Source organism: Mustela nigripes, chromosome 18 (genome assembly GCF_022355385.1).
Source record: "Mustela nigripes isolate SB6536 chromosome 18, MUSNIG.SB6536, whole genome shotgun sequence".
In the NCBI taxonomy this organism is placed as follows: domain Eukaryota; kingdom Metazoa; phylum Chordata; class Mammalia; order Carnivora; family Mustelidae; genus Mustela; species Mustela nigripes.
The window spans coordinates 17,725,488-17,743,929 of NC_081574.1; the positions used below are offsets into that span (position 1 = coordinate 17,725,488).

Genomic DNA, 18,442 nt, shown 5'->3' on the forward strand with positions numbered 1-18,442 from the left:
AGTTGATTAAAGAGAAAGGATAGTTGGGGCTCATGGGTGGCTCAGTCAGTGAAGCATCCACCTCTTGATTTTGGCTCAGGTCATGATCTCAGGATCATGAGATTGGGCCCACATCAGGCTCCACACTGTACGTGGAACCTGCTTAGGATTCTCTCTCTCCTTTGCCCTCTACCCCCCACCAAAAAAAGAAAAAGGAGCCACCCAAAGAAAGTCTTCAACTGCAGTGAAATCAGGTTCTTCTGGAAGAAGATGCCCAAAAGAACGTACCTTCTTAAAAGTGCAAGAGGGGTACCAGGGCATAAAACTTAGGAGGGCAGGTTAACTCTGTATCCACCAAGTACACTTATACAAGGCATATGATACACCCAGGCCGAGGGTACAGAGCAAGGAACACATGCACTCTCAAAAACAAAAACAAAAATTTTCTGCCCATGTTCTGGCAACATAATCAGAAAGCATGGGTAACAGCCATCTTTTTTCTGGAATGGTTCCACTAGTGCTTCATCCTGAAAGAGAAAAAATACTTGGAAAAGGAAAAGCTGGAATTTAAAGTGCTATTAATAACAGTGCCAGTACCTGGCCATCCTGAATCTGTTTGCTATGAAAATGAAAATGTTGAAGTTGAATTATAACCTCCAAGTATCTCACAGCTTCAGGCCCCATGGCCAGGGCGTCATTTGCTTTGTGAAAGCTGCACACACCTGCCTCATATTTGATTGCATTCAATCATCAGTTGGTGCAGACCCTAATCTGAACACGATGCAGGGCTGGAAATCATGCACTACTACTGATGTAGTAACATTCATCAAAGCTGCAGTGGATGAATTAAAACCAGAACCTGTATATGCCTCCTAGAACATAGCAAGTGAAGTCATGGACATTTTAAAGGCTTCCCAGGGGTTGATGAAGAAGTTAAGAGAATCATTCACACAGAGAGAGGAACTGCCAATACTCCTGATGAAGTGGAAGAATATGTTGAAGGCCACCAAGGGGGGTTAACAAATGAGGAATTAGAAGAACTTCTGGAATCATGTATAGAAGAGGAAGATGAAGAAGAAACTGAAGCAGAACCAGCAATGTAGACATTCCCAAAATTTGCTGAGGTATATCGAACTGCACAAACATTAAAGGATAGAATTATGGAATACAATCCTCAGATGGAATGCAGCATTCAAGTCAACCATAGGATCACCGAAGGATTACTACCTCTGAGCAATACTCTGATGAGTTACAAAGACAACCATTTCTGATTATAATGCTCTTCCAAAAGATCTCAGAAGAAAAAACCTTGAACTATGGAGGATCCCCAACCATGGACATCATCTGCTCCTGACATCCAACCACTGACACTGTCATGGCTCAATGATTCAGGATCACCCAAATCAGATGATCCTCCTTCTGACCTACTGTCAGAAAGCCAACAGTGGCTATGACTACGTCACAGTGCTTACGTCATTCATCTCGCTTCATATCATTTAGGCATTGTATCACCTCACATCATCATAAGAAGCAGTATGAGTACAGTATTTTGAGAGAGACCACATTCATACAACTTATTAGAGTGCTCTGTTATACTCCTTCTACTTCATTATGAATGACTGTTGCTAATCTCTTACTGTGCCTAACTTAGAAATTAAACTTCATCATAGTAAGTGATAGTAAGTGTACATAAGAAAAAAACAGTATATATAGGGTTCAGTACTATCTGTGGTTTCAGGTATTCACTGGAGCTCTTAGAATACACCCTCTGGACAAAGGGGAGACTACTACACAATGAATAAAATTAAAAATGCAATAGAGAACTTCGACAGTAGGCTCAGTAAGATAGAAGGAAAAAAATGAAAACTGGAAGACAGGTCTCTTGATATTATCCAGAGAATAAAAACATTAGCAGAAAAAGAGTGGAGAGAGGACAGCACAGACTCAGCCCAGCAGCGAGTGAAAGAGCCTATGGGCTGGACGGCAGGCTCGCCCACAGGGTGGAAGGTCAGCAAGGACCAGCGTTGCTGGGGAGACAAAAGATGTTTGGAGTTCATGGCTTAGGCAACCTACACCTCCTCCTGCAGTGGAGCTGGCACTGCCCACCAGAGACCAGCTGTCTCAGCGACCCTGCACCCAGGTGGGTACCCCAGAGCAGAGTGCTCTGCCCTCCTCAGACCACCTTGGGCCAGATGTCCTCCCTTCCAGGTCCCTGAGCTCAGGACAAGGGCCTGCTGGTCTGGGCTACAGAGCAGAATGTGGTGGGAGTGCAGAACCCTTTGGTGTGCAGACTGGTGTGCATACCGTGCTAGGTAGGGACAAGGTGCAGAAGCTGCTGCACTGGGGATTCTCCCATTTGGGTCTCACTGTCCCGCCCCCACCTCCTTTGCTAGAGCTGGGCACCAAGGACTTTGGAGAAGCGGGAGTACCCTCAATCTCAAGAGTGTGCAGGTTGCCCTTCTCTTTGCAACCCACACCCAGCAACCCCTGGATGCCCGTGCTCTGGGCCCACAGGACTGAAGGACTGGAACTTTTTTGTTCTTATAGGCCCTAAAACTTAGAAAAGGGGACCTGGATTTGATTCCTACCAAACAGTAGAATGTCTTTGGTTCAGCCACTAATTTAGCTTCACAACTCAGCAAGTACCACTGTTAATGCCTTCCTCACCAGGTTTAAATGGTGCCCCCACTTTTAAAAAATAGCATTTATAGGGGCATCCGGGTGGCTCAGGCAGTTAAGCAGCCGACTATTCTTGGCTCAGGTGGTGATGCCAGGATCCTAGGATCAAGCCTTGCGTTGGGCTCCACGCTCAGTGGGGACTCTGCTTGAGATTCTCTTTCTCCCTCTGTTCCACCCCCAACTCTCACATAAATAAAACCTTAAAAAAACTATCATTCGTATAAACACATTTAAAAAAAAAAAGAGTAAAAAATGCTTACTTGAACTATGGGATATCAACTGAAACAATACTTGCTTTATGGGAGTCCCAGAAGGAAAGAGAAAGAGATAGAATATTGATTTAAAGAAATGATGCTGAAAGTCTCCCAAATCTGAGGAGATATGGTCACCCATGCACCCAGGTACATGAAACTCAAAGATCCCCAAAGAGATACAACCCAAAGAAATTTTTACTGAGACACACTGTAATAAAAAAAAAAAATCTCAAAAATCAAATAAAAAGAGAATTTTGAAAGCAGCAAAAGAAAAAAGTCTGATACCAGTATACTTTTTAGCAAAAACCTTACAGGCCAGGAGAATGTTGGATGATATATTCTAAGTACTCAAAGAAAAAACTGTCACCTGTCAACCAAGAATACTTTAGAAATGAAGGAGAGATACAGACTTTCCCAGACTAACAAAAACTGGGGGCATGTGTTACCACTAGATCTGCCTTAGAAGAAATGCTAAGAAATGTTTAACTTTTGAGTTCAGTTGCTGCTTGCTTATACAAAACTGTTGTTGTAACTGTGAGGTATATTATGAAAGCCTCATGGTAATCACAAAGCAAAAGCCTATAATAGACACACAAATGATAAAAAGAAAGCACACCACTATAAACAACCATCAACACACAAAGACAGAAAGGAAGAAAGGAAAAAAGGAACTACAAAACAATCAGAAAGCAATTAACAAAATGGAGATACTGAGTCCATATCTATCAATAATTACACTAAAGGTAAATGGTTTAAATTTTTCAATTAAAAGAAAGAGTGGCTAACTGGATATAAAAACAAGACCTAACTATATGCTGCCATTAAGAGACTTACTTAAGCTTTCAGGGCACTCATAAGCTAAAAGTAAAGGGATAGAAAAAGATATTCTATGCAAATGGAAAACAAAACAGAACAGAATAACTATACTTACACTGGACAAAATATACTTTAACTCAAAAGCTGTAAACAAGAGGTAAAAAAGATGATTATATAATAATGAAGGCCAATTCATCAAGAGGATATAACAATCATTTATGTACCCAGTATTGAGCACCTAAATATATTAAACGATTATTAACAGATCTGAAGACAAAAATAGACAGCAATGCAATAATGGTAGAGGATTTCAGTACTCCACATTTAACAATGGACAGATCATCCAGATAGAAAATTAACAAGGAAATAACAGATTTGAGTGATACTTTAGACCAAACGAACCTAACAGACATATACAGTATATTTCAACCAACAGCATCACAATACATGTTCTTCTCAAGCACACATGGAACACTCTCCAGGAGAGATCATATATAAGCTCATGAAATAAGTCTCAAAAAATTAAAGAAGACTGAAATTATATCAATTATTTTTCTGACCACAATGGTATAAAACTACAAATCAGTGACAGGAGGAAAGCTGGAAAAGCTCACAAATATGTGGAAATTAAACAAAACACTTCTGAGGAACCAATGGATCACAAAAAAAATCAAGAGAACTCAAAAAATGTCTTAAAACAAATAGTACATATACAATGGATTATTACTCAGCCATGAAGAAAAAGGAAATACTACCATTTGCAACAGTGTGAATGAAACTGGAGAGCTAAGTGAACTAAGGTTGATGGACAAAAACAGGTGGTTGCAAAGGGTACAAATTTTCAGTAATAAGAAGAATAAGTTCTGAAGATGTAATGTACAGCCGTGTTGACTGTGGTTAATAACAGGGTATTATAAACTTGAAAGTTGCCTAGAGTAGACCTTAAGCATTCTCACCACCAAAAAAAAAAAGTTGACTATATGAAGTGGTGTGATCTTGATAATCATTCCACAATATACTTCAAATCATCACATTTACACTTTAAATAATTTAAATATGTACACTTACATTTGTCAATTATTCCTCGGTAGTTTTTTAAAAAATGAGAACAGTAAAACATCACCAAATGAAATACCTGACAGCCAAAAGGACGTTGACAGCTTGTAAGGCTGAAGATCTTAAAAAGAAATACAGGAGGACTTAGGTACTTGGGTGTTGGTACTTGGGTTATTTCATAAAAAGGACAAATTGGTGCAAAAATTAGAAGTCTGATTTAAGTCTGATTATGTGTTGTTACACGAGAAGCAATATTTCCTTGCCATTTTCAGATTTCTCAACTGAAATTTCAGCTGTTAAGTAGCAACTACAGAAGCTGGCAACAGATAATTAATGGTTTTGCTGGGGCATGAATTTGATTTCTAAGGTTAAGGTGGCTACGTGGAAAAAAATCGCCTAAAAAGAGTGCTAGTGGACTTCCTGGCATCCACATCTCAACAGTGATTTGCTGTTCTCTACAGCTCTGCCTGAGCCCAGCAACTCAGTAAGGATTTGAGGGAAATTCTTTGAAACTTAACAGCAATACTTTACAGTATATTTTATGGTACTATTTAGGATTCACAAAAATCTCAGCACACATCCATTTCACCCCCAAAGTTTACTGCATAAATATAAAACATCTAGATTTCCTTGTTTTACTATAATCCATATCAGTTTGTGTAAGGGCATCACATGCCTTGTGCCTTCTGTTATCCACTTGTTAGTCTTTATTCTTATTCTACAACTACCGCTCAAAGGCAAAATTCATTCTTTTTACAGCACTGGGGAGAGAATTCCCAGACCAAGAAAAATGCCTCCTTTTTTCCTATGCACCAAGGTTGGAAGCCTCTATAAAAGTCATTTAGTTAATATGTAAATCATTAAAATAAAGTAGCATCACAACTACTAATAGAAAGAAAAAGAGAAGAGGCAAATTGTTCATGAAAGCTATAGGGGGAAATTCAATTCAGAAAATATTTTTAGCATCTAGGTAAGAGTTTTGCTTTTTCAACTCCATAAACCCACTTATGTTTTTTAAATTAGTTAAGAATTAACTATCAAGATTTAGTGGTCACTCACTATGTAAAATCAACCTTTAATAAAAACATTAGATGTTTAAAAGCATTATTTGACTTTATTAACCTTACTCATAATGTTGAATACAAATGCAAAATTAAGTGGCAACCCTATTCTTAGTCTATATCAAAGCACGGTCTCTTAGATTTAAGAATTAGGGTAGATGTATGTCACAAGAGGGAGGGGAATCAAAAAATAAAGTCCAAAGAACCCCAGTGATATGTTTATGTATGATAAAGTCTGAGCTACAGCCCTTATATTCCTTTAAATGGTATTTTCTTCTGACTTTCCATTAACCTCATCAGTAACTGACTTCTTAACAAGACCCTATAATCTACCACAAGTCTTCCAACTACAAATTGAAAAGAAATGTAGGCAGATATGTGTACCAAGTACTTTATGAAATTCACCATGCACAGCTGAACTTCACATACAGAATTCAAAAGTCAAAAGGACTGTGATAGTCTTAAAACCCAAAGCCTAGATAAGGCTTTCCAATCTTTCCTGCACTGTAAGAAATGACTTGATCTAATGATGTTAATGTAGAAATACATTATATATCTTAACATCAGTAAGATATTACATTCAAGGAGAGCGCCAGTAAGCCTTTGCATTTTAAAACCAAAAGGAACACGTCTTGGACACCTTAAATTAAAAAAGTCAATTCTAAGCAGGAACTGTTACTGTGTAACAAATACTGCTCATATCAAAAGTGCTGGTGACAAAAAATTCAATATGCCCTCCCCACAGAATCTGTTCACACACATTTATATATAACTGTAGTAAGACTGTAAATGTTTAAGATGCTTAAATATTGCACCACAGGACTAATTCAATGAGTATTCACCTGCTACCTCTTTGTAGCAACTCCAGTTAGAGTGAATGATCTGTGGGCAAAGGGCAAAAATGCTGTTATTTTCTAGAATGTGGCATTTGTGGAGCTGGAGTGCCCTCTATTGGTAACGAAGAAGACACACTCATTAGCTGTCCTGCGTGCATTTTCTCATTAATCCGGAGTTCACATCCATCTTGAAGCATTCTAACTACTATTCGGGCAATGTTCTTAGAGTCGTCAAGACCACTGTGAGGCCGCCCATCATAATCCATTCCTAGCTTTTCAAGCATTATTGTCAATTTGGTTTGGCTTCTAGGAACCTGGAAAATAAACAACTTAGTAAATAATTCTTTAGTTTTCTGTAAGCCATTGTGAAAAATAAGAAAATAAAAATTAATGGTAACAGCTAAAGTTAGGTGAAGGGCAAGTACTCTTGGTCAAATGAAGCAAATAAATAATTTAAACCTTCAGAACTTTAAAAAAATTCTCAAGTTATAAATGAAAATACATATAAATCGGTAGAATCCTGAAGACATCTAAAGGGTTTGCAGGTCTGTAATTTGACAAATCACATTTATGAAAGGAAATGTACTGTTCTGGATATCTAAGTTGAAGCTCTACCATTTTTTTTTAAAGTAGGTTCCCCGCCCAGTGTGGAGCCTAACACGGTGCTTGAACTCACAACCCTGAGATCAAGACCTGAACCAAGATCAAGAGTCAGACACTCAGCGAAGTGAGCCACCCAAGCACCCCAAAGCTCTACCATTTTAATCCAAACATTCTTTTCCATGGTATTTTACTATAATGTATTACAGTGTATAATACATATACATATACATAATACATATACACATATGGTGTATAATGTATTGACAGATTCCTTAGACAGATACACCAAAAACCAAACTACAGCCTTTCTATGACTAAAGATAATGAAGATCCAGCATGAAAGAAATTATCATGTGGTGTTCTTCAACCTATTTAAACACCGGCTCCAATTTGGTAAATGTAAAAATCTCACTCCCCAAATTCCAATATGCCCCTCCACTTTCGAGAACCACTATTCTATCAACTGTACATGTTAAGTTTTACATTCTGTAGTTTGTATAGCTATATGTCACCTATACACCTTAGGGTCTTGGTTTCTTCATCTGTAAAATAAGACTAACAGTTATACTCTTTATTCACTGGGTTATTGGGGGAATCACAAAGCAAATGATATAAAAGCACCATGATAAAAATTAATAATTATCCTAAACTGTAATACCATAATGCATTCTGGTCCTTTCATTAAGTATCACCTAGAAAAATGTACTTTTCCAACATGTTGGACAACTTAGGTCAATTGGACTATTCCTAGACACACACAACCTACCAAGACTGAATGCTGAAGAAAACAAAACCTGAACAGACCTACAGTAAGTAAAGAGGACTGAACTGGTAATCAAAAACCTCCCAACAAACAGAAGCCCAGAACTTGATGGCTTCGATGGTGAATTCTACAAAAACATTTAAATAAGTCTTAACACTAATCCTTCTCAAACTCTTGCAAAAAACTGAAGACGAAGAAACATTTCCTAAATCATTTGATAAGCTTGGCATTATCCTGATATCGAGGTCAAAGATACTACAAGAAAACTTGAGACCATTATCCCTTAAAAATATTGGCATAAAAATCCTCAACAATACTAGCAAACCAAATTCAGCAGCATATTAGATGAATTATACACCACGACCAAGTGCGATCTATTCTTGGAAAGTAAGGATGGTTCGACATACAAAGAATAATCAATGTAACAAACCATATTAACAGAATGAAGGAAGAAACACATGATCACCTCAAATGATGCAGAAAGCCATTTGACAAGATTAAACATTTTTTCATGATAAGATACTCAACAAACAAGGAATAGAAAAAAACTACCTCAAAATAATAAAGTCCATTTTTAAAAAAATTTAGAGTGAACATCATATTCAATGGTAAGAAGGCTGAAAGCTTTTCCTCTAGGATCAGGAACAAAATAGGGATGCTCACTTTTACCACTTCCATTCAAAATAACATCAGAAATTGTAACCAGAACAAGTAGGCATGAAAAAAAAATAAAAGATCTGAATCGGAAAGGAAGAAGTAAAGTGATCTTTGTTGGCAGCTATCATAATCTCATATGCAGAAAGTCCTGAAGATTCCACCAAAAAATTGTCAGAACTAATAAGCAAAGACAGCAAAGTCACAGGATACAAAATCAACACAGAAAAATCAGGTGCATTTCTATAAACTAACAATGTAGAATCCAAAAAGGAAATTAAGAAAACAATTCCATTTCAGTAAACCCCCTCCAAAAAAAAAATTTAACCAAAGATGTGAAAGACTTGTACATCAGAAACTAAAAAATGTTGCTGAAAGAAATTAAAGACAGTATAAATAAATGGGAAGACATCTGTGTTCATAAATTGAAAGATTTAATATTGTTCAGCTATCAATCTAACATAATCTACAAATTCAAAACAATCACTAATAAAGCATTAACTCAAAATGGATCAAAACCTAAACCTAAGTCCAAACTATAAAAGTCTTAGAAGAAAACCTACAGGAGAAGTTTCATGACACTGGATTTGGCAATGGTTTCTTGGATATAACACCAAAAGCAGAGGCAACAAAAGAAAAACCAGATAAACTGGACTTCATGAAAATTTAAAACTTTTGTATCTCAAAGGGCACACTATCAACAGAGAAAAGCAGCCAACAGAATGGAAGAAAATATTTGGAAGTCATAGATCTGAAAAACGATTAATATCCAGAATATATAAAGAATTCCTGGGTGCCTGAATAGCTCAGTTGGTTAAGCATCTGCCTTCAGCTCAGGACGCCAAGGGTCCTGGGATTGAGTCCTGGCCTTAGGTTCAGTGCTTGGTGGGCAGTCTTTTTCTCCCTCTCCCTCTACACTGCCAGTGCTCATGCTTGCTCTCTCAAATAAAATCTTTAAAAAAAAGGATTCCTAAAACTCAACGATAATAGTTTAAAAAAAAAAAAAAACTACTTGATTTCAGACTGGTCAAAAAACTTGAACAGACATATCTCCAGATATGTACAACTAGCCAATAAGTTCACAAAAAGCTCCTCAACATTACTCATTATTCTGGAAGTATAAATTTATACCATAATGAGATACCACTCCAAACCCATTAAATGGCTATTATTTAAAAAAAAAAAAAAAAAGGGCAAGAAAATGGAAACTAAGTGTTGGCAAGGATGCAGAGAAACTGGAACCTTGTGCATTGCTGGTGAGAATGTAAAATGGTGCTGCAGCTGTGACATGGAAGTTCCTCAAAAAATTAAACACAGAACTACCATATGATCCAATTCCACTTCTGGGTATGTACCCAAAGAACTGAAAGCAGGGACTCAGTTATTTGCACACCCACATTCACTGGAGCATTATTTACAACAGCCGAAAGGTGGAAGAACCCACGTGTCTACAGAAGATGAAGGGATAAACAAAATGGGATATAAATCTAATGAAATATTATTCCACCTTCAAAAGGAAGGAGCTTCTCAAACAATGGAATTATTATTTAGCTTTACAAAGGAAGGAAATTCTGACACATGCTACCACATGTCTGAATCTTGAAGACACTATGCTAAGTGAAATATGCCAGGAACAAAAGGACAATATACTGTATGATTCCAGTTACATGAGATACCTAGAATGGTACAATTCAGAGACAGAAAGCAGAATGGTGGTTACCAGGGGCCAAAGGAAGGGGGAACAGAGAGTCACTTTTTAAAAGGTATAGTTTCAGGTTTGGAAGATGAAAAAGCCCTGGAAACGAATGGCGGTGATGGTTCCATGACAGTATGAACGTTCTTTTTGACACTGAACTGTGTACTTAATGGCTAAATGGTAAATTTGTTATGCATATTTTACCACAAAATGAATCAGAGTTAACATGAAAAGTCCTGGACAGTGCCAGCAAAGTGATTAACTCTGTTAAACAAAGACCAATTCACTCAATCATGTCTAAAATTTAATAGCTGTGTGAAAACCTGGATAAAGAACACATAAACTTCACACTTCCTCTGGCCTGGCAAGGAAAAGTTCCCGGCAAGATGCCTGACTTGAAAAGTGAATGGTAGGAAAACAGTAGGCCAAAATTTGCTGAGTGGGCTACAAAAACTAGCCTAGACATTTTCATTACATAAACCAATTGAAGAAATCTCTAGAAGACCCTGTAGAAAACATTTAACTTCCAGTGACAAGATTCTTGGATTTTGAAGAAAATTAAGTCTTTGGAAAAATCACATTGCAAAAAATAATGATAAAAATAATAATCTGAAATGTTCACACTTTTGCTTGGGCTTGGCAGTGAGAAAGTTATTTGCAAGTCTCAAGACCTACTGAAAGCCATCTGGAAAAACTGTAGAAAATTAGTATTTTTCTTCCCATTGAACACAGAGTACAGCTAGGTTAAAAATAATAATAATAAATAAATAAACTTTCTCAAAATCTGCTCGGCCACAGAACCTGACTCTGAAAAGAGCTTTGTAATGTAGAGTCTGATCATACTGTAGAGATGAGATTTACTCATCTGCCTTTAGAATAGCTGCAATTTCTGCAAAAGAAGAGGGTCTAGTCACTCACAGAAAAGCAAAGAACATTTTTCCATAGCTTTCAACCTTTTGTATGTATAAATAAGCCTCTTATTTAACAAGATGAAGAGCATAGGCAGAAGTTGTCTGTTTTCAGTGGAAAACGAAATCCATTGAGACCTTACCTCAAATCCAACCCAGAACTGAGTATTTGTACAGGAAAATAAAAAGACAAAAACAAATAACAAAAACAAACATAGCTTTCACCTTCCCAAAGCATATTTCATTCTTTACTTATACTTCAAAAATGACATTTTAATGCATATACAGAACTACTAAAGAAATAAACATGTTTGTATAATTTTGTAAATGCTGAAGCTACATTTGAGTATGATCATGCCATAGATAAGTAAGTTTATTTCCTAAAATCTGGTATAAAATTGCATCTGTAACCTGTATTTTTATTCATATTGTTTCAGCTTACTTACAGAAAAATCAAATCCACTGTAAGTTTAGGCCAGCTATTAAAGAGAAAAGTATTATGCTTGCCCTGTAAGTTTCTTAAACTTATGAAAAGGATAGAGATAATTTCAAATTTAATGATCTATCTCCACTCCCAAGAAAGAGTGGGTAAAAAGTCATTTCTATAGTTTTGAAAAGGAGAAAGAATACTTTGTACATACTGAAGACTATATACTGGTAGCATCCTATACAGAAAAAAATTGTGTTAAGACTTTTAGGCCTACTTAAATCAGGAAAACAAAACAAAACAAAAGAAGGCAACATTTTAAAAAGAAAAAGGTTACATTTCCTCAACTTCCACTAACTGGCATTAAAGTTGATAACCATCATGAATACAGGAAAATCATATAGAAAGAGCATCCTATCCCTTCTGAGCAGAGAGACCCTGCTTCTCCCTCTGCCTGCCACTCCCTTTGCTTGTGCACTCTTGCTCACTCTCTCTCTCTCTCAGGCAAATAAATAAATATAATCTTTAAAAAAGAAAAAAGAAAAGAGCAGCCTAATAAATTCATCAACATAAATAGATCCACCAAAAAAAAATACTATATTCAAAAGAGCACTTGACAATGTTATTGTCTTACTATATATCTACAACTTTCTGAACACTCCATGTATTGTGATGTATTGTGAGCTGTGGATGTTTTTATGCAGACTTAAAAATTATTTTATGGCTTTATTAATTGTTAGTAATTATCCTTGAAATAAATAGAGTTAAAGGTTTGAGAAAGACACTCTAATGTAAGAATGCATTGTTGTCTGGGAGGTATAGTAAAAAAAAAAAAAGCAAACCTAAAGATGACTGAGCCCCTACAATTTACATGAAACACAGAGGATATGGGGCACCTGCATGGCTTAGTCTTAAAGCATCTGCCTTTGGCTCAGGTCATGATCTCAGGGTCCTGGGACTGAGCCCCACATTGGGCTTCCTGCTTGGCAGGAAGCCTGCCTCTCCCTCTCCCACTCCCCTGCTTGTGTTCCCACTCTCGTTGTGTCTCTGTCAAATAAATAAATAAAATCTTTAAAGAAAGAAAGAAAGAAAGAAAGAAAGTAGAGGCATCTGAATTAATATCACAGGATACAATTAGCAAAATCCAGACTGAGAAAATGGAAAAATGGCTCCATTTCTTTCTTTCTTTCTTTTAAAGATTTTATTTATTTGTCAGACAGAGAAAGAGAGAGAGCAAACGTGCAGGGGAAGTGTCAGGCAGAGGAAGAAGCATGCTCCCTGCTGAGCGATGACCCCCCTCCCCACCTTTGTGGGACTTGATCACAGGACCTTGGGATCAGAACCTGAACCAAAGGCAGACACCTAACCGACCCAGCCACCCAGGCATCCCAAAATGGCTCCATTTCTTAAAAAAATAATAATATTAAATTGCTAGAGAAAAAAAGGAGGTGGAAAACAAATTTAGAGATTAAAAAACTTAAAAGATACATGTCAACCAACTTTAAATGTGTGGACCTTATTTGGATCCGGATTCAAATCACAAAAGGTAAAAGGGAAAAAAAAGAGGTGAAGGGAATTAAGAGGTATAAACCCCAGTTATAAAAAAAGGCACGGGAATAAAAAGTACAGCACAGGGATACAGTCAATAGTAACTGTAACAATATATGCTAGGAAACGGTAACACATTGTGGTGAGCACGGCATAATGTAACAGAATTGTCCAATCACTATGTTGTACGCCTGAAACTAATAAATGTCAACTACACGTCAATTTTTAAAATTAACTAATTAAATTAAATTTAAAAAGAAAGCAGCTATAACCACTTGATGATATTAAGGAATTATGGTTGATTATTTTCTAAGTGATGGTTATGTTTTTAAAAACGGTTGTTTTTTGGAGCTACATAATGAAATGTTTACAGATCGAAGGAAATAACATTTGAGGGGCGCCTGGGTGGCTCAGTGGGTTGGCCTCTGCCTTCGGCTCAGGTCATGATCTCAGGGTCCCGGGATCAAGCCCTGAGTCGGGCAGACTCTCTGCTAGGTGGGGAGCCTGCTTTCCCCTCTCTTTCCGCCTGCCTCTCTGCCCACTTGTCATCTCTGTCTGTCACATAAATAAAATCTTAAAAAAAAAAAAGGAAGTAACATTTGAGATGGGCTTCAAAAGAGTAAGGAAAGGGAAAAGTGGGTAGAGAGCAGATGAAACAAGGCTGGCCATGAGCTTATACCTATTAAAACTGGCTTGTTAAAACTGGGTCATGAGGGCTTATTACACCTGTCAACTTTTGCATATATTTGTAATTATCCATAACAGATTTTTTTTAAAAAGATCACAAAATAAGTGAAAAGATAAATTCACAAAAAAGGAAAAAAAATTTACCAAATATAATCAAAAGACTATTATCCAAGATAAATATCTATAAACAATCACAAATTATAATCTACAATTACAAAAGGACAGGCCACCCAATTTTTTAAAATGGGAAGACTTAAACAGGGACTTCACAAAATAAATTCGAATGACTAGGAACCATAAGAAAACAAGCTCAGGCTCCAAGTCATGAGTAGTTAGGCAAATGCAAATTAGACCCTTAATGAGATGGCATCCCACATTCACCAGATATATAAACATTTAAAATGTCTGGCAATACCAGATGCTGGCAAAGATGTGGAGCAATTTTAAGTTCATCCACTCTTCTAGGGAGAATACAAATCAGAAAACTATTTTTGCATTACCTAACGCAATGATGCACATATCCTATGAATAAACAATTCTACTAGTAGGTTTATACCCTGGAGCAATGAGTGCACAAAGGAGCCAGAAGACATGTGCAGGAATGTTTATAGCAATACTGTACCTAAAAGTCCCCAAAATGGCCAAAGCAGGACAGATAAATAAACTACTATGTATTCACACAATGAAATTCTCCACAGCAATAAAATAAACTAAGCGTAGCTACATACACAACATCAACAAATCTCAAACATAATCTTGAGAAAAAAAAGAAAAATGAACAATATAGCCAATACAATGTTAATTATACCATGTTCAAAAAGAAGCAAAATTAAACTACATAGTATAAGATAGACACATAAATATTAAAGCTTTAAGGAAAAACAAGAAAATGATTTCCATGGAAGTGTGAACTATATGTGGGGGGGGGGGGGGGGGGGGGGGGAGGGCTCTGGGAGAAAGGAAAGGAATTAAGAGAGTGGAACTTACAAGGGATTTCACTTTAAAACAATCAAACTCCACTTTTCTGAATGTTTATTTCTCAGCTTTAAAAAAAATGGGAAAATTACAAAAAATGTTTTTAAGGGACAGTACCTTTTCTCATGAAATTACTTTAGGATTTGCTTCACCAAGATGAGGGTGTAAAAGAAGATGACACAAAGTCTAAAACATGACAGAGAAGTAAGGAAAGAATCTCTTAGGATGACTTTAGAAGAAGCCTGAAGAACAAGTAGTTCAGATTAGAACAGAATTAAAAGCTATAGGAAGGTAGCCTCCAAGGAAAAAGGAAAAGGAAAAAAGGAAGGAAGGAAGGAAGGAAAAAAAAAAAAGAAAAAGAAAGAAAGGACAAAGAAAGGAAACAGACCACTGAGTGTTTTGAATACGGAGAATGATTTCCAGATTGAATGGAAAGTAACAGGACAAGAAAACAACTGAAGGCGCTTATAAAAATCTTGGGAGAAGTGGTGAACACTCTCCATTGCTACAAGAACGTAAGCACTGATAATGATTTGCTTATAAAGATAATGTAACTAATTAAGAAGACACGCAGAGGAGAGGACATGCAGGTATGATGGCTTTCATACAGAACTAAATATCATCTTCCATTGTAGGACTCCATATATAACTCAAACTGAAAATTCAAGAAATAGGATAAACATATCATTTAGAAGTATGAAGGTAAATACTGGAAGAAATAGCTACAAAAGTTCAAAGTGTCTGCCTCAGGAGGGTAAGGAGAATAAGGACCAGTACTGGGGAAGGCCATAGTGGATGAAGGCCATTTTTCATAAGCTTTGTAGTACTACTTTAAAAATTTACACTACACTTATGTATTAACTTTGATAAAATTAAAGTTCAGTGGGGAGCATTTGTTCCACAAACAATTCACATACTGAATACCCCCACAATTTCAAGCCTCTCTTAAAGATCATGTACTTACAGTTAACCTATTCAAATAATGGTAACGGATTAAAAGAAAAATAACTCAACTTCCTAAATTCATATAATCATCCTGGTGTTTGGATTATAAAAACTTAGAACTAAAGTATATGGCCTTTTCCTGTGAAGAGCACCTAGTAAATCACAACTTACCATAAAAGCAAAATGTAATAAATTTATCATTAAGAGCAGTACAATCAATAATATAGAGAAATTTTACCTTGTAAAAGTTTCCATATGACTTTCGAATATTGATCCACTTTTTAGCAAAAGGAGGATATTTGAGCCTGCTTAGCCGGCACTGAATGTTCAGGAACTTACTCATATCCCACGAACTTGTAAAATCAAAAACAGGGGTAGAAAAATGATAAAATAAATGCTCTACTGTTCTACTGTTTTAAGTCATTCTAATTGTTTTTTATTTACATGTCACCTCTCTGATATTCACACACATCAACAAGCTTACAAAATTAACCTACTTCCAAAATACTAATTCAAAAATAAACAACAAAGGAAAGTAGAAGTCAGTTATATCAAACTTTTTTTCATAAACAAATCTTACTAGGCTAATCATGATCACTTGCATGGTTCTGATTACTTGGGCAGACCTCTATCTTGTTAATTATTTTTTCACAATCCTAAAATAACACTGCTAAGCTTACTTTTAATGCTAGATATATTGTATTGGGAAGTTTTTTGAGGGTATGCTTTGAAACAGAATAAAACAAAAAACAAATGAACAAAATATTTGAAAGACGAAAGCAGCTGGTATTAAATGGTGAGAATACAATTTGCTCTGTTACAGCATTATGTTTCTATAACACTAATCAACTTACATAGTTAAGTAGGAAAATACTGATTGTATAATATGGAAATCATGTTGGTTCATACATGGTTTTTTCCTAGGGAAGGGAGGTGACACAACAGCCGTACAAATTATAACCTTAGCAGGAAAGAAAAAAGTTCTCAATTCAGCTGCTACAGTGCTGAGAGTACTTTCAGGTATATTTTTAAAAAAATTTAAAAACGAGTGCTTGTTCCCAGGATCCTACTGCTTCTGTGCATTTATAATATCCTCTGAGGTAACTTCTCTGAACTCTGAGCTATCCAAATTATTTCTGGAGGTATGAGCTATGTCCCAGAATGTGAGGAATCACACATAAATAATTTATAGAATCACACATACTGTGTTATGACAGAAACACCTATATACCTGACCAGGAACATAGCTCATTCACATTTAAAATCAACAGATTTCCAAAGAGGTCCTCCAACAGTGTTCCCAGATTTCTATTTTTAAACACAATTATAATGTGACTACACTCAATGCTTTTTTCCTATGTAAGGGTCACTAAACTGCAGTGATATAAGAGATTTAAGTGACATCTCAGTTTTAGTGTATAAATCTGTCCAGTTTGAAAGAGAAGTTGATCGGGACTTCCTTCTCCAATCTTAATAGCATCCTGGTATAGGAGTTGCCCTGGCACAGTGCCTGTAATCCTTGTTTCAATCCTCCCGATCGTTCCTCTAAGCTTTCCATCGAACGAATGTTTCTGAGCACACGTTCTGAGTCCAGACTATAGGAAGCGTTAGGGAAGACAATCAAATAGCAGAAGCTCTTACTCTGAAAGGATTTTTAATCTCCCTGCAAACAAGTCTTACATAAAGTTTAGATATCAGAATACTTAGATGGCAGCACAAATGGCTCAGATATACAGACTATAAGACATCAAAAAAAAAAAAAAAGATGATTAGTGTGAGTTGTAGTATGTGGAGTAAAACAAAAGAAGGGCTTTGAATAATAACACAGTAGTAGGAAAGGAAGAGAGCCTTCCAGTAGAGAGGAGAGCATAAGTATGTGCACAGAGAAAGGATACACCACGTGATTCATGGCCAGCATGCACAGAGTGGACAAGAATGGCAGGTGGATCAGGCTACCCAAGTGGGTGGGTTAGCTGAGAGAACGCTGAAAGCCAGACTGAAGAGTTTGGACTTCTTTGAGCAAGGAAGTGTCACGATAAAAACTGACTTTAGTAAAGTCATTTTAGTTTTAAATAGTAATATTTACTTTTCCCTAGGACTCTAGTTCTGGATTAAACTATTATCATTCTTTCCCTCCTCTTTTTTTTGATCCTTAGGATGCAAAGCTTAAGTAGAAAAAAAAAACAACACAAAGCTGAAGTGGAAATAAGAATGTGAAAGGAAAAATACAGTCTCTTGTGGGAGACCCCAGAATTATCAGAAAAAATTTTTTTGTGGTTATTCTAAAAGTTAAATGGATATGAACATCTTTCATCTTTTAAAAAAAAGTAGATAAAAAAGATAATTTTCCTAAATACTCACCCATCTGTCAATATGCAATATTTATACTTTGTTCCTAATTCCTTCAATTTCATCCAGTCAATTACTTTTTTTAGTACCTGAGGGAAGGTGTCAGCTCTGTCTACCTGATCCTGAGGATATAAAAGTAAAATTTATAAAAATAAGAGTAGCTACATGTAGTCCTGCAAATACCCAAACAGAAACGTCGAAAGGAA

At 36.4% G+C, this 18,442-nt stretch overlaps 1 protein-coding gene across 4 annotated transcripts in view; it reads right to left on the minus strand.

The window, feature by feature from the left end:
* The window catches only part of ERI1 (exoribonuclease 1), a 119,878-nt gene that overhangs the window by 88,184 nt on the left and 13,252 nt on the right, over positions 1-18,442 (minus strand). For 3 of the 4 annotated variants that reach the window (XR_009401066.1, XM_059384106.1, XM_059384105.1), the window contains exons 5-6: positions 18,249-18,358; positions 16,126-16,240 (exon numbers count right to left, since the gene is read on the minus strand). Coding sequence is in view for 3 of the 4 variants with exons in the window: in XM_059384106.1 (XP_059240089.1) it covers positions 16,126-16,240; positions 18,249-18,358 (225 nt within the window). In the remaining variant the exon portion in view is untranslated. Of the gene's footprint in view, positions 1-3,923; positions 6,996-16,125; positions 16,241-18,248; positions 18,359-18,442 lie in introns of those variants that run through there. The other variant, XM_059384104.1, reaches the window with a different exon arrangement.